General features: G+C 40.8%; 1 protein-coding gene across 2 annotated transcripts; it reads right to left on the bottom strand.

The window, feature by feature from the left end:
* Positions 1-115: 115 nt before the first annotated feature.
* On the bottom strand, positions 116-19,569 carry MASTL (microtubule associated serine/threonine kinase like). 2 transcript variants are annotated; one of them, XM_048950904.1, is made up of 12 exons: positions 19,324-19,569; positions 18,297-18,434; positions 16,724-16,863; positions 15,385-15,473; positions 14,607-14,713; positions 14,089-14,224; positions 13,263-13,435; positions 10,901-12,118; positions 9,171-9,309; positions 5,572-5,685; positions 5,376-5,477; positions 116-3,462 (listed from the first exon to the last, which is right to left on the bottom strand). In XM_048950904.1, exons 1-12 carry the CDS (start codon positions 19,492-19,494, stop codon positions 3,305-3,307), a joined length of 2,685 nt encoding a protein of 894 aa, XP_048806861.1. In that variant the 5' UTR covers positions 19,495-19,569; the 3' UTR covers positions 116-3,304. The 2 variants fall into 2 exon arrangements, with proteins under 2 accessions (XP_048806861.1, XP_048806862.1); XM_048950905.1 differs by lacking the exon at positions 19,324-19,569 and adding an exon at positions 19,196-19,308.
* Between the last annotated feature and the right edge of the window lie 595 nt (positions 19,570-20,164).

The following is a 20,164-nucleotide window of genomic DNA, read 5'->3' as shown; positions in this document are numbered from 1 at the left end:
TTCTTCATGTTAAGTAAATGCAGCATGCTGGGTGCGGAGGCTGCTCAGAACTTGTGGGCTGAAGCAGCTTCAACCTAAAGGCTATAATACAAAGCACAGCTTCTACAGTGCTTACTGGTGCCTCCTGATGGGGCCTCAAAGTCCAAGACCAGAGCCTGATAGGACTCAAATTTCCAGTTAGCTGTTACCTCACCTTGAAGGAAAATCGCTGTCATTTGCCAGAGTACAAAGACAGCGCTAACTGGAAGGCAGTGTAAGGAGAACAGTGCTGCCGAGAACTGGCAGCCCCTCTTCCATCTGGGGCTCTCCTCACACGGCCCTGCAGTCAGCACGGGTTTGTGTGGCACTGCAAGCATCCATGGCACTTTTGAAGCAGTGAATCCACCTGCATCTCAGAGCACAGCTTTACAGTGGATGAAACAACAGGGAAGATGCTCCAACTGCAATGAGGTACTCAGCTCAGGGCACAAGAGAAGAGTTGTACTGTCTTTTCCAGACAGTAGCAGACAATACAGTGCAAAGTTGTATTTCTGCCTTCACACTATTTCCCTTCTGGTAGCAGAGGAACCACTAAGGAGTGCCCTTGTGTAAAAAAAAAAACAAACAAACAACACATAAATACACAGGCCTTCCCCCAACACCAGGTCAAACGCTGCAGCTGCAAGGGACCAACATCTTTGCCAGCTTATGCAAATAGCTGTAGTCAATTACTAATGAGGAGGAAGCTTTAAATCGCTTTCAGTTCCCATGTTTGTAACTTTTTGTATTTTTGCCTGTAGTATTTCCAGTCAAAAAGTATCCAGGGAAAAGCTGTGGTATGCAGGGTAATAAGGTATCTCTGGGAGATGATTCACGTTGAAGAATGCAGCCAGGATTGATAGCTTTAAACAAAAACCCACACGCAGAACAGTCCCTGTCAACTCCGTTTGCCAAGATCAGGATAAATACAAGGTACCAAAGAGAATGGGCTGTTACTTATCCACAGTGCTAACTGTGCAGAGTGTTAACAGTTACAGACAGCCACATACACACAGTGCAGGGACAATGGTTTGCATTAAACACACTGGTTTGTCAGCAGATTCATGGTTCTACAGCATCTGTAGGTTTTGTGCTGCATTATATAACCCATTAAAAGAACCATCGGACGTTAATACAACTCTGTGCCTGGCAGCTGCCCACACCATCCTCTCTCACTCTATGTAATTGCAAAAGCTTTGTATTACCTCAAAGTCAGCTGAACCTTGGGTAGTTCTACAGCTCCTTCAATTGGTTTGGAAAAGCTTAGCAGCTCCTGTGGCGCTGGCAGCTGACTGAGAATGATTTCAAGGAGTTAGAAGCTGTTTATCTTCAAGATGTCAGCCACTGTAACTATCCACCCTCCCCCATGATAGGGAGCACTTCATAACCATTTATAAGGTACTGTACACAACAGCTGCAGTGTTTTATTTGCATCATTTCTGAACACACTTTTATAGAATAGCTTTCTTAGCATGAAACTGATATTCATTCCTGTAAGATCAGTTCTCTTAAACAAGAGTGCAAATAAAGAAAAAATAATTGTGTTTTTTGTTTTAATTTCTATTTTCCAAAGTTCGCAGAGTAAAAATTTGCATTTTTATTAAATTAGTATGGTAAAGAATCTCTGATCATACTCAAATAATGTTGTCTATGGAAGTGGATTCAATAACTTCACATTTAATTCCTTGCACATTGCTCATGTAACATTGCTTTCCATAAGAATCAACAGTTTAGAAGTCTTCAGAAACTGAAGTCTGTGTCAAACAGAGCGAGGGTCACAGAGTGAGGATCACTGTGTGTTTTGCAGCTTCCCAAGGTTCTATTCCACCATGAAATGTACCAGCTCTAACAGGGACAAATGTTCTGAGTTAATAAGAATCAGCCCTTCCGTCCCTTCAGAACCTTCCTTTCTCCTACAATACCTTTCCCAAGCCACCTGGAAGGAAAGCACAAGGCCTAGCCAAGTGTTCTCTCAGAACTGCATTGCTAAGACTCATGCCTAGGGCATGGGAGCAGGGCAATGAAGGGACAGCTTCGTTCCCTGCATGAAATGCAGAAGAAGTCCCTTAACAGGACCCATCAGCAAAGTGCTCAGCTTCAGGACATGGCCACTAGCTGGAGCCACTGTCTAGCACAAGTGACATCTAGCTAAGCACAAACCTGAAAAATAAAAATCTGCAGCAAGTTGGCTGAGGATATCACAGCTATGCAAGAAAAAAATACTAAAAAAGATAGCTTAACAATTACCCACAAGTAAACCTTTAAGATCTAGCAAACGCAAGCTGTATTGCAGTTTTAAAATACATTTAAATATACTTTCCCCATAATTAGAACACATAATACTGAATGCACATTTGTAACAAATTCCAAACTCTAAAATCTGGCTGTGAATTTACAAAACAACTGTTTCTTTGCAATACATTGTAGTCTTTAGTACATAGCAGCTTCGGTGCTAATGATACCTCCTGCATCAGCCAGCACTCGGGTGTATTTTACTTTCTACCACTGAAAGTTTTACCATTGAAATCTGACATGGCTGAGCACAGACACCCAGCATTTTCTATTTAGAAGCAGTAACCACTGGGATGCAGGCACTGGTTGGTCTCCTCACAGTGTGAGTGCTTACAATGCAACAATTCAAACACTACATGTCTAGCACAACTGATCCCAGTATACATCCCTGCACCAATGGTCTCCCAGAAGAATTACAGCCAGTCTTTCCTACATTAATGGGCCGTACACAGCAGAGATAATTTGGAAAACCACTGTCTTAAACCTTAAGATGAACAGCATTGCATTGTTTTAATGCTGCATTAAGATTTCTGTTTTCCACTGTGAATGAAAACATCAGTTTTGCACAGTGGTCAGAAAGGATTATTCTGAAACAAGACAGTCAGTACACTGAACCACCTCTACATGCAGCGAGCATGGACTTTCACCTTTCCCTATTATGTTTAACTATAAAACAACTTCCCACCTGCTAGCTCAATTTGCTCATTGATACTAAGCCCTATTTTTTATTTTTTATTTTTTGCCATGGCAAGTGTCACCTCCTTTAAGAAATACAACACTGGCTCCAGTAAGGTGCAGTACGTGAAATAAGAGTAGCATGAATGCAGCTAAATTTCATACAGTAGTCTCACCTCAGAGTAAAGGATACAATAATAAAAGCAGACTGGGAACTTAAAACATGTTAAATCTGGCAAGGAATCTTCAGAGCGTGTTAGTGTTGTAGAACAACCTGCAGCTGTGCAAAAAACACATCTTGATGTTTTTCATCTTGATGCTATAGGCTAAATCCAGACACAGTCAGGTGCTGTGCATTATTCCTAGCTTCAAAGTAAGAGGTATCAGTTTCATCATCTGGCTGTGGTATGAAAGGCATAGGCTGATTCTGTAGATTATCCCAGTCTACACCATGAAAGAGGGGGTGATGCTTCAGTTCTGCAACAGAAATTGATATAAGCATTATTACATAAGCATTCAAAACTTCCTTCTGTTCATATGTATTTTTTAATTCACAAAAAGGCAAATTGCACTTGTTTTGATTACACTCAACATCAGTGGGATCAAACTAGTGCCATGCAAGCTTTCTTCCCCAAGCTGGAGGAATGGTTCCACACAAGACACAAGACAAGACACAAGGAATGGTTCCACACACAGCAGGTCAGATGCTCCTTGGGGGTGAAACAAAGCATTGCTTCAATCTCAGTGTCTAGATATGCCAAAATCCTACACTGCCCTAGACCACCTGTCTTACACTAGCTCATGGAACAGCTTTCTGCTTCATACAGCCCCCAAATCATCTTCCTCTCACTTGGATTTAAGTTTCTATACAGAATCCAAGTCACCTCTACAGCCAAGTTACCACAGACCACCAGATTCCTCTTCCCCAACCTTTTCCCAGGGGAAACCAAGCTACAAGACTCCAGAACTTATCTGCTCAGTCTCTTTAGCACGAGGCAAATAAAGACAGATAACCCAGGAACACCAATCCCTGATGGAAGTGGCTTTATTGCTTTGAGATATCACACACGTTAAAAGCTAACAGGAAAAAAATAAACCGGGACAGGCAAGAATCATATCTAGAAGGAAGCAGAAGTTTGTCCAAGGCACCACCACAAATGTAAATGCAAACTGCCTAACACTAAAAGCATGAGGTAAAACATTAACACTCGCTTATTGTTCTTACATTGCCTGATCAAATGACGTAGCACAGTATTAAAGAACAAATAATTATTTTAGACAAAATGAAAGGCAGTTTGTCTTCCAACTCCTCCTAGCCACTTCAACTACTACATGTGCAGCAGGACCACCATATCAGAACTGTACGTGGCTCTGCTCATGGAGTTCCCATGTACTTGGCTGTCTCCAGATGAAAAGATGAGCAGAATGTGTCATCTTCTACAGGAAAGGAAAAACTGTACCATGTTGTAGGTCCTGACAAAGAAGGAATTTTCAAGAACCTCGGAAGGAAATGAACGATTATCACATCTAAGTTTATGTTTATATGCTTTACAGGCAATTAGATTTCACCCTATTATCTAGGATAAAGACTATAATTTGTGTTAAGTAAAACATTGGGTGTTTTTCAAGAGACATTAAAAGTCAGAAGTCCCTGTTGCTATCATGATTTTCGCTTAGAAATCTGTGCCTTCTCTGATTTGAACTGGCTGTGAGCTTCTAACTTTACTCTCAGGGTACCATTTCTGTAATAATTCCTTCCCCAGCAGTTCCTTAAGCAATTCTTCAAGATTTCTTCCCCTTTCTAAAACATCTTACCTCATAGGTTTCCTTCTTTATTATCAAATTTATATGAAATATAGCCCTGCTATAGTAGGAACTATTTAAGACCCCATAAAGGGGAAAAAAAGGATAGACTTTGTAAAGTGTATATTGTAGGTAATTCCTACAAATATTCCCCATACATTCAGCAAAGACAGAACTGATTCTTATGAATAAACTCCTTGGAATTACCGTGTGAAGGAAACTTCTCTTGCAAACTACAGAAACCTTGATTAAAAGCCTATAAATCACTTCTGCCTAGGTCCTCTAAGTACCTGTTACAGCACTCAGTAACAGTGAACTTGAGTGTGTCAGATGTTAAACACGGAATATTCATAGCAAAACAACATTAAAGCAAAAAAAAATAATAGAAAAACACTTCAACTTCCACCAGAACTCTCCTCATTCAGAAGGGCAAAACTCCTGAGGAAACAGAAGAGACCTTCAACATGCCACATGTCCCAGCACTATATATAGACCATAAGTAGATTAATAAATTACAATGCCTATGTTTCAAGAGCAGATCAATATCACCTTGGTTGTAATGAACGCAATAGAAGTTTAATACCAACCCTTCAGTCCAGCTCTCTTCGCACTGTCAAAGGTTAGAAGAATATCTATTGCATTTTGGGCATTGTCAGACAGCTTTTCTTCACCCTCTGGCCAGGGAATATCTATAGACAATGATGCAGATGAGTCAATAAATCAAACCATACAGCCAACTTTGGGAAAGAAACTCACATTTTCCTTTATTACTGAAATAATTACCTCTTTTCAAAATATTCTGGAAGACTTGTGCTGGTGTTTCATCATTAAAAGGTGGAATTCCTGTTAGAAACTCAAACAGGCAAACTCCAAGAGCCCACCAGTCCACAGCAGAACCTGAGTAAAAAACCCAGACCATTATTATTAAAAACATTATTTCAGTGTATGTGCAAACATATGAGAAAACAATTTGAAAGCGTTTTAATCCTGCAAAACTTCTTGGAAACTAAATGCAAATATGTTGTGCCTGACAATCACACAGAAGACAAAAAATACTGAAGGGCTTTTTTCAAAGTCATCTTGTTCCTTACTTCTATCTTCTACTGACAGAAGAGGGGAGCTATTTCAGTCATCAGCTCCTCTCACAAAGAATCCAGGAGCTCAATTCTCCAAGGGCTTGTTTTTCTTTTTGACAGGAGATGACTGTCTTTAACACATTCTCTACTATCTGGACAAATACTCCACCTTGCCATCCTGTATCTTTCTCTCCCTCAGGTCTTTGAGAATACCCAAAGAACTCACACTTAGAACTTCATTTACCAAAATGTGTGCCAAAAATACTCAAGACAGCCTGCAGAGAGCATCCAGCATGTGAAAAACTGGAATTACTTTCCATGTCATTGAAGCTGATGAGGGCTTCAGTGTAGTTAACAGCGCTCACAACTTTGCTATTTTCATTTTTCCAAGTTTTGGATTTTGCAAAATCTTATTAAACCACTTAAAAACAAGCAGGCAAAGCAGTCTCAAACACCACTGCATGCACTCTAAACTTTCTTCATCTTCAAGCTATGCCTATGCCACCGAATAAAGAACAGATGCCACACACTGCAAAAAAGAATTTTGAAACAAAAGGAAATGGTAATTTTTAAGGGTTTTTTAGTATTGAAAAATAAAAGTGTTCCCAGCCATTTCAAAAGGACTATTTAACCAACTTCAGAAAAGCTGCAAGCTGTATAGCTAGTATAATGCACTTATAGCAACCTCTAACAGCAGTAGGAGTGCCCCACCAAGCTAAGCATATCAGAGCAGTGAAATCACATCCATCGCTGTTAGAAGTGTTTGGATGCTCAAGTCAAGAACTCCCAGCTTCAGTCAAAATCTAATTAGATCACAACTCTGAACAAAGCAGGAACACAGGGCTCTGCAGCAATTTTAAACCCCTCTCACCTCAAGTTTAACTGAAGTTAACTCCAACCACATCCTGACCAAGTCGGGTCTATCAGTACTTGGAGACCAAGGCAGAAATACCCAGCCTTAAACATCTGACTCTCCTTCACATACACAAACTGATTCAGACTGATTGCATGAAGCAGAAATGAACCAGTAAGGAAAAATGAATCAGTAAGGAAAAAAAGCATCTGCATTCCGACTACATATGGCTTTTAAGAACACCAACAGTATCTTGGTGTGCACCAAAATCAGGACAAGGGAGGGCACTGTCCCTCTCCACTCTGCCCTCCTGAGGTCCCACCTAGCATGCTGCATCCAGATCTGCCCCAAGCACGTGGAAGATGCAAAGCCACTGGAGTGGGTCCAGAGAAGGGTCACAAGGACACTCAGGACTGCAGCACCTCTCCTATGAAGACAAGTTGGGTCTATTCCACCCGGAGAAGTGCTCCAGAGCCTTCACTTACTTAATACTTACTTCACTTACTTAATACTTAAAGGGAACTTATAAACTGGAGGGAAATACACTTTTTACACAGGTAGATAGTGACAGGACAAAAGGAAATGGTTTTATACGAAGAGAGGAGATGTAAATTAGATATCAAAGGGAACTCTTTCACCAAGAGGGTGATGAAGTCCTGGCACAGGCTGCCCAGAGAAGTTGTGGATGCCCCAGCCCTGGAGGCATTCAAAGCCAGGTTGGTGAGATCCTGATCTACTCTGCCCATGGCAAGGGAGTTGGAACTAGAGAACTAGATGATCTTTGAGGTCCCTTCCAACCCAAGCCATTCTGTGATTCTATTACTCCGATGTCTGATAGCCTCATCAATACTGGTATTTCCTGAATCTCTTGTGGAAGCCCCACATTATTATGTGGAATACATGTTGCACATCTCTTTCTATATAGACTCTGCTCATCCAAGAGTTCTCATGAATTGTGATCTAATTATACTTTGATTGCTTGCAGTTATGCTGAGCACTCTTTTCTATGCCGTACACAGCAAACTCACCAGAGATCAGAGTCCCTGTATGTGAAGAGACAACGAAGCAAGAAAGTATTACAATTATTTCAAAACCCCTTAACAAATATAAACATTAACAGATACCAAATGTAACTCTGGAAGTACAGGAATACAGATATGTTAAAATCTGGCAACTCAACAGTAAAAATAAAATGGTGCTGTTAAAGCCTAAGCTACTAATAGAACTATAGCTGTGTTACAGAACTACTTTAAGGTCACAGCATTTACAAGTAATTTAACGCCACCAGGAATATTTAGGGAAGTTGAGTTTTGAGGCCAGCAAACCCTGGCTTCAATGAAGGTAAAGGGAGCTTTTCCATTTACTGACAGAAAACCCAGATCCTTTGCAAGTTATTAATGAAGGCCTGAAATCCCTCAATAATTGCATGGAAATCATCTTGAAACACAGCAAAATTTGGTTGAAGTACGATTGGTAATATTTCCAGCCACTATCCAATTTTAATATCTGCCAAATAACCATGACTATTCAGGAGAGGTGAGAACTACCACATAGTTTTGGTAATGTTAGTCCAGTTACACTCAAATTTGTTATGTCTGTTAAACTGTTTCCATGCAGTTAACTGCAGACCAAAGAACTTTACTGTTCTACAGATTAGTCATCATTATTTCTCAATGGATATTTAATAGTAGCTTCAATACAATCCTCCTAAGACTATTTGCTTTGTAATTTTACTTTACAAAAACCTAAAAGTTGTTTTTTGAAATAAAATGTAACTATAAATACAACAAGGGGTACACTGACTTTTGCTGTCTGAAAATTAACAGGAAAATGTTGGTCTTTCTGTAGAGCTTTTCTTTTGAAGAGCTCAGTATTAGAGTCAAAGAAGTTTACACACTTCAACATCGAGTTGTTTCATTTTATTATAGTATTCTCAACAAGTATTTGATGGCTGCCATCCAGTTTTATTGAGGAACCTGTGAGAAATCTCAAATCAAGAATCACTAGTTTTAACGCAGCTTTATAAACTTGTCTTCCTGCGTGCAACACTTCAGCAGATGTGAAATTCATTGAGAACTGGAAGCTTGACCCTTTCATATTGGTTTCATCTCTCTTATATATTTTTTTTTTTTTTTTGAATGAGTCTTTATGGAAACTAATAATGAGCAATTTGTGATTCCCAAGCAACAGGAAGGTCCCGGGCTGCCTAAGCACTGTTCCCACTGCATTAGGTTAACAAGTGAGACTACACCAGAGAGCCCAAACCTTGTGAAAAAGTAAATGGAGGGAGCTGCTGAGGCAAGCAGCCATGAGTGCAGGCAGCAGACAAAACCAGGTGTTTAACAAAAAAAAAAAAAAATCTTGCCTACTGGAGGGGCTGAGGGCTCTAAGCACATTTAAGAGGTAACTAATCTACATATCTAAGCATTTACAAACTCCATAGTTTGTCTTACCATGAGGCTTTGTCAAAAGCAGCTCAGGTGCCAAGTAGTCTGGAGTCCCCAGGATGCGTTCAGCTTCCACTGGGGCAGCTCCTCTTCTTACACTCTTTGGGGTCCTGTATGGTGTGCCAGCATCCCCCTGACAAGGTGTCTTCAAGTAAGCAACAAAAACGTTAAAGTCAAACCAAACTTCTCAACTCCAAGTTCTCTTCCAGTATCAAATCCATAAATAATGTTTCAAAATTAAACTCCTCTTAAATTTTAATCTGAAAAAAAAAAATTTACTAAGTATATTGTCTAAACCTCCAATTTTACCCCACAGTTCTTTACACTAGCTAATGAAAAACAAGTGTCTCAAATATCTAAAATAACACACGATTTATTACATACCATGTGTACTCAAAACATGCTGAATTAGTCATTGATTCTTCAGCCCACACGCTATGTGACACACAATGCCTGCAGATGAAATTCTCCTCAGGTCAGACTTGGTGACTGCTAACAGCTACACAAACCTAGTGAAAATCATTTGGGACGTAATTTGAAGGAAATACACATCTGTGGGGTTTTCTTGTGAGCCTGTAAGGCTGACTGCAGTGAAAGATTTCCAGTTAAGGTCTAGAGAGATTACTGAAGTATCTTACAGAGACTCTTATTCTATATTTTTCAATATCCTCTTAATTCTTATCTATCTGGTATACTTTTTTTTCCAGTTTTGTTTTCAATACAATAGAGATCAATTAATTGTAATTTTAACATATGGTTGGGCTACAAAATCTACCTTCTTTCTGTTTTAGTAGTAATCATTTTGCTATGCAAGCTACAGAAATATAACAGCAGTCATTTCTCAGAGAAGCACACAGTACACTGACTGTTTCATTGAACACAAGTTCCATAGTAAATTAAGTCTTATGCTGAAACACAAGCAAGCAATCCAGAATCAGAAGGGAGTCCTTCCCCAAAACACCATTCGAAATGTCTGCTCCTGGTGCAACTTCATTCAACGCATTGCCAACAAATGGCTTTGTCGCTCTGTCAGGAGTCTTTAAATACTCCCAGCTGCTTAAGGAATTAGAAAAGATCTGTAAAGCTGTACCAAAATAGATCAGGAAATGCAGACTGACATATGTTTACTTTTCCCACATTTCCAAGGCTCTAATTGACTGTAAAACATTTTTATTTACAATCAGTTGGATTAACAGTCAAAAGAAAAGTGCCATCATCCACAGCAGGTGTTACTGTTTGCTTAAGTCTTAATAATATCCTTCTAATTGTTACTTGACAGTAAATCCATTTTCCTATGATGAAAAAAGCAGCAAGCACAATAGCAATTCCTAGCAGCATAACAGCATTTCCAGACTGCCTTGGTTGATGTGCAACAAGAAAGTCAAAGACATCCCACGACATCAGAAAAGCTAGAATAGCTCACAGGACACACTACACTCTGAGAGAGAGATGAGATAAAGTATCACAGGTTTTCTTCACTAGCTTGCTGTAAGAGCAAAGGATTTTTCAGAGGAAGACAGACAACATATTGAACTATAGGCAAGTCAGGGAACATACATCGACTGCTAAGCTCTTACAGAAACAGTGTCAGCCACACAAATGCAGTAAGTGAAAGAATGCCAGCAAAAGTTATTTTGACAGATAATTCAAGCTACTCCAAGTTTTCCTAACTAACACCTGAAAGAAAAGTTTCAGGTCAACAGCACCCAACGCAGATCCCACGTCCCCTTACATACCTGAAAGGCTCTGTATGGTCTTCCTTTCTGCAGTGGAGTAATAGCTGTTGGGTAGGAGCCACTACAAGCAGGTGAAAGATCCGTTATGTCTAAAGAAGCCATGCTACATGGATCTGATGCGTTAGATATATTAATTGGACTATTGTAACTTCGAAAAACAACATTATTTTTTCTGAAGAGATTAACTGTTCCCATAATCTTTTCAGAAGGAGACGATGTGGTGTCAGGGTAAGTTTCTTCAGGGTGTTTTTGATGATTATCCTGCTCACAACATAGCATCCTGCAGTTCTGAACAACATCTGCTTCCCCTCCATTTTGTGAAGCACCTTGGCAGTCAGGTGATGCTGTTAGCAAGTCTTCTGCTTTAGGTTCCTCAAAGGAGAGGTCTTTAACACCTTTATCCAAATCTAGGAGCTGCTTTTCTAAATGACTTTCTGGAACAGACATTTCAGGAAATGAAAGGTCAGAATCTGCACTCAGGGCTCCTAAAGGTTTTTCATCATCAGCGCACAAAAGACTTGAGTTCATGTACTCTCTTTTATCCTTTTCATGATCCGCATCCAGATCACACAAAAGATTTTTGGCTACAACTGGAACAACTGTTTTTTCTGTTTGTTGCCTATCAATACATCCCATAACTTCTTTGCTTTCACAGGTGTCACCACAAAGCATTAAGGATTGAATTTCAGTTGTCAAACCTGTACTTTTGCTTGCTGAAAATTCTGAGATCCGACAACCACGTTTATATTCTGCATTTGTTTTTTTAACATGGTTAAATTCCTGACAAGGACTCGTATCAACAAGTTCAAAGCTTCTTTTTACACCTGGCTTTTCAAAACTTTCTTCTTCTTTGATTGGCTTGACAGAACCTTTCAGGAACAAAGGTGATTGTTGGGAACTGGCAGTTTCTGACATCTCACTGGTCACCTCTCTATTTGCAATGACTTTTTCTTCCCAGATCTTGTTTTCTGAGAGGCATTTTCTTACTACTCCTTTCATATCCAGTGTAGTCACTGGAGTATCTGTTATTTCAGAACGTTCGGTTCCCAGCTTCTGCCTGCTACCAGAATCATTGCTACTGATGGGAGAAATAGCAGATTCTAGTTCTTTTTTCTTTAGAACTTTAGGATCTTTGCTATTTAGTAATTCTCTACTAGAAGAGAGAGCTGGCCTGCTGTTACTTGTGCCCGTAGTAGAACATATCTCATCTTCAGTTTGCTGCAAGTGAGCACATTGTGTTTTGAGTATCGAGAAAAATAAAATTACAGCATTACAGAAACGTGTCCTTGAAAATATCCTATTTCTACTTCAGTGGTAAACTGCAAGTTGCAAGCACTACTTATTCTTTATAATCACCAGTAGTGATAAAAAGGAATACATACTATGTTCAAAAAAACCCAAGAACTAAACTGGGGAGCAGCTTTGATAATTAGACTTTAACAAGAAAAAAAGTTTACAATAATACAGAAGAAAAAGTGGTAATCTTAGGAGTGTAAGGATGAAGAAATTGTGGTTAAAGTTGTTTTACTCACAACAATTTTACGTTAAGAAGATAAGCTACAGAAGTTTGCAGTTAATAAAAACACCACAACAACCACCAAAACCAAGGAACCCTACTACACTATCCTGACTGCTCTGCAGCACATTTTACTCTAGAGATGAAAGGAAAATGCAACACCACTCTTGTTTTGATAACATAACACAGAAACAAGGCCTTAAGGAATGGACAGAAAATGTTTTAAACAATGCATAATTCTTTGCCTTGTGTGATCTAAGTTGGAATTGCAGCAAATGACCAAACAGAAAAGAAACATTTCATTAACAGTCTGAAATAAGAAAGGACTTTATGCCAGCTATGACTAACTCCTGACTGGACCAGTTGGTACAAAACTCCTCAGTACTACAAGTGGTAACAGCTGAAACATTGGTGGGATTCTTTTCTATGTTTTTGGTTTTTTTCCTTCTCCAAGTCCTGACTTTGGAGGGAATTCTTCAGTCTGCACGCTGAGCTAACAGAACTGCAGGGATAAAGTTCAGCTCCCAGAAAGCTTCGGCACTGAACACCTTACAGAGAACAGAGGCAAACCACTGTTGCCTTCTTCTGCTGCTTTGCAGCAGGTAGATGACATTTGCTTTTTCTCCACATTGCACAGAATTACCATTTGTGTGAGGATGACAGTAACACCACTAGGCTGATTCAAAATTCCTGTTCAACACTGATTACAATCTCTGTTCTTTGTCCAGTAAGAAGGCCTCTCTAAATCAGCAATAACTGGGAGAAGGAAATAAAGATACCTACAATCATGCATACAGAAGTGCAAGCTAATATTAATTTGTAGTAGAAAAATGAAACAGTCCTGACCTCTACATCCTTCTCCCACCTGGGGCTGCTGCAGCATTCTGATTCCATACTGGACAAATACATATGAGACTGACTACTGGCAGTGGAGGTACCAAACCTTTCCCTTGACTTAAGCAGAGCAGGAGTTAAACTCCTCATGGGCATAACAGGAGTTAATGGAGAAGTATCCAGACCTGGAGAGAGAAAAAGATTTAGACAGATAAATGTAGGCAGGTGTATACATGCATATATATTTTTTTAACTAATAAATCAAAAATAAAAATTCAAATGTTGATCCCCACGTGCAGCATATATTATATTAACCAGCTTCACATTAGGCCAAGCTTTCACACTGAAGGAAGTTACAGGAAGCTGTGTGATATCAAGTTTTCATATCCTTTTCTGCATGGCAAATAAACATTTTTTTTTTTCCTCTCCCTGAGGTGGGCACTTGCCGAGAGCTTAAAAGCAACATTAACTAATAGCAACATAATTACTTACTTTTGCATTTCTGGTTAGAAAAAAAAAATATCAGACAATTGAAATGAGAGCACATATTGCTATATTAAACCATTTTCATATAAAAGTTGGTACCATTTCTGTAAAACCCCAAAGAGTAATTTCGAATTCAGTAGTTATTCACTCAAAAGAAATCCAAACACTACATCAGTAACTGAGCTGAAGGAGTGTCAGTGCTGAAGTATAGAAGAATGGTAAATAGCAAGGCTGTAAACAACTTTCATCCAGTGGGTTCAAGTTCCTCATAACATTCAAAAGATATATAAAACAGAAGAAGGACAGTGGTACAGAGTAGGGTATTTCTCAGTACAAGGTTTTGTATACTCACCTGTTTTGAATAATTTAGTTGAAAGAGGAGTGTTTTCTTTCTCAATCATAGGTAAGGGTGAAATCACTTCATGCAGACTGTCAGATGCTCCGCCTGAATTGGGATTGATTGGCATTTTCATTCCAACAGGAGTATACTATCAGACAGGAAGAAGCATACACAGAAGTTAACAGAGCCTGAACAAAGAATCACAGAATCACAGAATCACCCGGGTTGGAAGGGACCTCAAGGATCATGTAGTTCCAACCCCCCTGCCTGGCAGGGCCACCAAACATACACATTCAGATTAGGGAACAAAGAACAAAGAACCTGAGATACTGAGTGTAACTTCACACATTCCTTATTAAATTTGCACTGGAGATAGAGCATAACTTTTTTTTTTTTTGTTTTAAATCAGAATTGGCAGTCAGCATTTGGAAATGCTGTCAGAAGGAGTGTAAGAATAGCCTTATAATTCCTACTAAAGATAAGGAGAATAAAATAACCAGGTACTTAAAAAAACAGTAGAAATTACTTACAAAACCCAGAGAGCTGATAAGAGACAACAGTTGTCCTGGAGTACGTGAGTAGTCATGTTTTGGCTTTGCCATCGATGGTGTAGTAAGGATATCTATCATGTTTATATCTACAAACATTGAAAAAGAAGCAGGTAAAGTTCAGGTTGACTATTCAGCTACACCTTTCTGCTACTTGAAAACAGCATGTTCAGATTTATCTTTCATTAGGCTTAAGTTCACATCTTCAACCTGCTCTTGCACCCTCCAGTTTATGTGGGGAGGGTCCCAGTTCAAGCTGGAAATGAATATACACAAAGACAGAAAAGAAAGCAGTGAAGGATAGAAATGAGCAGAGGCACAATAAGAAAAATAATTACCTATTCACTCTTCAAATTCCCTTACAAGATTCCACAATAAACTTTGAAATTCATTTCCCTTAGGAGAAATAACTCATTTTTCACACATCCTGCCCCAAAGAATAAATAAGTATGCTTTGAAAGTGCACAGCACAGAACAGCTCCCTTGCTAGCAGGCACTTAATCAGTACTTTGTAGAAATCAGGTGCTAGTGCAGTATTTGGGCTTATTTAAATGGAAGATGCCTGTTACAAGGAAGTAAAGCATTCAAAAAATACAGAGGCATGTCCAAAAAAACATGGATGGGGCTGGATGGGGCTTTGAGTAACCTAGAGGTCTAGAGGGAGGTGTCTCTGCCTATAGCAGAACTAGGTGATCTTAAAGCTCCCTTTCAGCACAAACTATTCTATGATTCTAGGAAGTAAGACACAGGAAACTCTTACCTCTATTCAGAGTAACTCTGGAAAGCCCAAAATCTGTCAGCTTTATGTGGCCCTGATTAGAAATGAGCATATTGTCTGGCTTCAGATCCCTGAAGACACAAACACAGTTGCAGTCAGCAAAAAGATAGATAACTGGACAACATTATAGAAACTACCCAAACAGAAACATACAGTGCAAAACAACTGGCAATAATGCTGATTGTCAGTAGTAAGGTCTCTTACTACAACAGAAGATTCCAGTTGCAGAAATACACCAAAACAGTCAGACAAATCTAGAACTAGATGTTGTACAGACATCTGGAGCCAAGTAACATCACCACGCACATCACAACTTGCACATTCTATGATATGGAGGCTTTAATAAGTGCTCTTGAGTACTACTGCCACAAAATTTACCAATGTGTAGCTGAGAACATGACAACAAGCATGATAAGCAAACCTCAACTAAAAAGAGCTCACGTGTGTTCTTTGTATGCTGCTACGAGCAGCTGAGAACACAGTCATTAGGAATAGCACACATCTCATTGTCCTGCTATTCTGCTCACAGTATTCAGAGGATTCTGGAACTTGCACTCATTTAACAGCCATGTCTGTACAGCACTTCCTGGGACAGGAAGGGAAGAGGAAAATAGCATGTTTTTCTGCTAACTTACATGGATATATTCTATTTTTGGTGCTTCATGACATAGTTGCAGCACACAAATGCAAAAAGAGCTTCTGGAAACTATCAAATGGGGTAACTGTTACTATGGAATGGCTGTTGGCATTTGAGGGGAAGCTGGAGAAAAAATCCAATGAAATTAAGTTCTTGCCTGCAAAAACCCAACTGTGCTCCGCCCGGTTATAGCTGCTTTGCAGAAGTTTTCCCAAAATAATCATAATTCCATCATGATCAATAAATGGTTTTTCCTTTAGTGAACAGAAAATAGCAGTCTAGATGCAGAATCAGCCTGTTCTGCACACCAGTACTTAGTTAACAAAGAAGATAGGTATGTGATGTCAGCCAGAAAGCCACCACAGGCAACACAAGCCAGTAACCCCATACACTGCCTGAACAGCAGCGGGTTGCTGTCCTTTCATAGGCACTTTACAAAGAACTGACCTACAGGTGGCATGCCACACGTCTGGGCATAAGATGCACACATAATGTTACCTAATAAATAAAACATACAGGCATTGTGAACACATATGGTCCTCAGTAAAGGCCACATCGCGAGCACATGATTAAGGCAAATAAATTTGTTTCACAAAATGTAAATTCCTAGAAGGCCAAAAAAAAAAAAAAAAAAAAGACCCTAAGCTACCAAGTCATTTTTTATAATAAGAAAGTAGGTTTTACCTGTGGATTATCCCATGTCTGTGAAGATAGTCAAGAGCCAGTGCTGCCTCAGAAATATACTTGACAGCCATTTCTTCATCAAAATATCCATAAATATGGAGCAGAGACTTGACATCACCACCAATAAGGTACTCCATCACCTGCCATTCAAAGATTTTATGGTAATTTAAAATACATTTCAAATTTGTAAGTCAAAAAGCTTTCACATCCAAGAAAATATCATTTCAAAGAGTAAAAAACGGCAGAATCTTCCTTGTGGTAGTTTACTTCGTTTTCCCACACAATGCTTTTCACTTGTATAAAATAAATGAAAGTGGATATTAAGCATGTTCTGTTCACAGGCATTAGTGCTTTCCATTTTTTGCCTATACTACTTTCTGGAATAGGTGTCAGCTTCCAAAAATGTATGTATCATAAAAAATGAATTGTTATACTCCTCTGTGAAACTCAAGGCCTGAAAGCAACCACTGACGTTTTGATTTGTTCAAAAACAAGTATCTAAATTATTTCATCTTGCAAGTGTTCGTACAACATGAAATTCTGACACAAGCCTTATGAAATAATGGTGAGTTTACAGAAACATAGGGTAGAGTGAGAGCACTTCACATGTGAAAGCAGTTAAAAGAGATGCACATTAAACAAAACACATAAAACCATATTACTACACCCATGTAACATTCTTCAATGGTAAAAAAAATCTTTTTGTCAAGGAGCCTCACCAGTATTTAGATATTAACATACAACCTATTAATGCATGTAGAGGTGTACATGTATATATGACTCAGGCATCTACTTGATGAGCAGTGATTAACAGAGCCCAAAAAAGGAATACCTTTCATACACAAACTGTACTGTAATCAGCACACTGTATGTCTACAGCAAACCAGACGTGCCAGACCTTTTGCAGGCAACCTTAAACCATGCTCTGGCAGGTGACAAAGGCATGCTCAAGCCCTGCTGCATTCCATAAATCTCCACACTGATCAGTGCTTCCTTCTGCCACCCACTTACCCCCTCACCACCCAGGCCAACTGCCTTAATGCATTTTGAGGGCAGACAACAAATAACAGACTTCTACATTAGTGAGCCTCAGAATCTTTTCAATGACCGTTCTTCTCTGTTTCACAGAATCACACAGAATCACAGAATCACCCGGGTTGGAAGGGACCTCAAGGATCATGTAGTTCCAACCCCCCTGCCTGGCAGGGCCACCAAACATACACATTTAGATCAGATTGCCCAGGACCCCATCCAACCTGGCCTTGAACACGTCCAAGGACGGGGCATCCACAACCTCCCAGGGCCTAACCACTCCCCTTGTAAAGAACTTCCCCCTAACATCCAACCTAAATCTTCCCTCCTTCAACTTGGATCCATTCTCTGTTGGATTCAACTTGGATCAATTCTCTGTTTGAACAGAATGATTTCTTGTTATGTTTTCCAAAAGACTTCTCTACATCCTCCTAAAACAGACTAGCCACTAGAAAAGACTTTCCTATTTTCAGACATTAATAAAGTTTTGCACTCCATTTTCAGTGCTGTAATGGAAGACCCGTGCCACTCAGTTACTCACCAGATAGACATTATTGGCTGACTGAAGTGAGTAGTATAAGTGCACAATAAAAGGACTTTTGCTGAGAGCCAACGCATCCCTCTCTGCCTGGACCTGGTGAACCATGTTCTTATTGATCATGTCTGCTTTTTTCATCACCTGAAGGAGGGGAAAAAAAAAACCAGCAGATATACATTCTTTTCCTAGGCACACAACCCAGAGTTGCTCTTCATCCATCTCTGTACTGTAAACTTGCACGCGTGTGCAATATAAATATACGTATAATAGTTTTAGGAACAGAGCTCTACGTAACAAGCAGATCCTAAATCACACATTATTGGAGACCCCTTTTCACTTGATCACAGCCGTGCACAGCTGGCAGGCAGCTAGCACACACTGCACACTCACTGGAAGCTCACCAACCTCCAGCACCTGTGTCCTGGTGATGCTGAAGTCAGTTTGATTTACATGCTCTACTCACAACACACCTTGAAAGCTGGGCACACAGCTACCTGGCCATAACTGTAAAAATGTTCAGCGCCTTTCATAGCAGTAAACAACCCTTCAGCTGCATAGCATTAGAATCACAGAATTACAGAATCACAGAATGGCCAGGGTTGGAAGGGACCTCAAAGATCATGAATCTCCAACCCCTCTGCCACATGCAGGGCCACCAACCTCCCCATTTAATACCAGACCAGGCTGCGCAGGGCCCCATCCAACGTGGCCTTGAACACCTCCAGGGACGGGGCATCCACAGCCTCTCTGGGCAGCCTGTTCCAGCACCTCATCACTCCCTCTGTAAAGAATTTCCCCTTGACGTCCTTAGGATAAAGGACTTTATACAAAGCTCCAGAGGTGGCAGCGCTCACAACAAAGCCATATAAGCGCATACAGCTTTGAACGCCAGTTTACCTCACCTTTTTCACGCCACCTCCGAACCCGGCCGCAGCCCCCCACCATCCCCGCTCTGGATGCGCCCAGCGCCGGGAGCTGATGGAGCTCATGGAGCTGACGGGGCTTCAGAGTCCCCGCCCCGCGGCCTCACCTTCACGGCGTACAGCCGGCCCGCCTTACGGCCCAGGTACACCTTCCCGAAGGCACCGCGGCTGATGGGCTTCACGATGGTGAACTCCTCGATGGAAGGCGGCCGTGGCACCTCGATACGCCTCGGGCCGGCAGCACCGCCCTCGCCCGACCGCGGCTCCACCGTGCCCATATCGCGCCGCCGCCCCGCGCCCCGCGCCAGTTCAAAGCGGCGCTCCGCCCCGAGACGTCACGGGCGCCGCACAGGGAAAGGCGGCACTCTCGCGAGCACTTGCGGCCGTTAAGGCCGTTGGGGAGCTGTGATGGCGGGCGGTGGGTGTGGCGGTGCCGAGCGGCTTATGGTGGTGGTGCGGCTTTGCTGGGCTGCCGCCCAGCCTGCTGGCAGTGTCTGCTTCTTGAAGGCTTATACAATTTTTGTGCGTAACCACGCAGAACTCAGTGGTTGTTGTTGACAGAAGTGGACTGAAGTTCACCGCAGCTTTCCCAGTGCGTGAATGCTGCCCCAGCGCCCGCGCTTTGCGTTGATGGCGTCCTGTCATCTCTGCTGCACCGCAGCTCCTCCTCGTGGTTTCCCTGGCCTGACTGGGAACACTCCCTGATCATTTACTCCCTCTGTCATCCACAGCAGCTAAAAACAGCCTTTTTTTTTTTTTTTTTTGGGGGGGGGGGGGGGGGGGGGGGATTTTTTTAGTGATAACTGGTGATGATGTTACAGAAGATGTTGCTGTTGTTCTGACTGACTACCTAAGAATTTGTCATCTAGATTTCTTGCTCAAAAGAAAGTTAATACTTGAAGCCTCTGTGCTTCTGTGGGATGCCTGAAAGTTCAGGAATTTAATAGA

The sequence above is a fragment of the Lagopus muta genome, chromosome 7 (assembly GCF_023343835.1).
Source record: "Lagopus muta isolate bLagMut1 chromosome 7, bLagMut1 primary, whole genome shotgun sequence".
In the NCBI taxonomy this organism is placed as follows: Eukaryota; Metazoa; Chordata; class Aves; order Galliformes; family Phasianidae; genus Lagopus; species Lagopus muta.
Note: the sequence above shows the minus strand (reverse complement) of the source record. Positions and strands in the feature narration are given on the sequence as shown.

What these genes read in the sequence shown, in the direction of transcription:
- MASTL (XM_048950904.1), bottom strand. Translation starts at nt 19,494, where the DNA reads ATGGGCACGGTGGAGCCGCGGTCGGGCGAGGGCGGTGCTGCCGGCCCG. An exon ending in CAGCCAATAATGTCTATCTG is followed by an intron (nt 16,864 to 18,296) that starts GTGAGTAACTGA and finishes TTTGAATGGCAG; the next exon opens with GTGATGGAGTACCTTATTGG. An exon ending in GACCATACAGAGCCTTTCAG is followed by an intron (nt 9,310 to 10,900) that starts GTATGTAAGGGG and finishes GCTTACTTGAAG; the next exon opens with ACACCTTGTCAGGGGGATGC.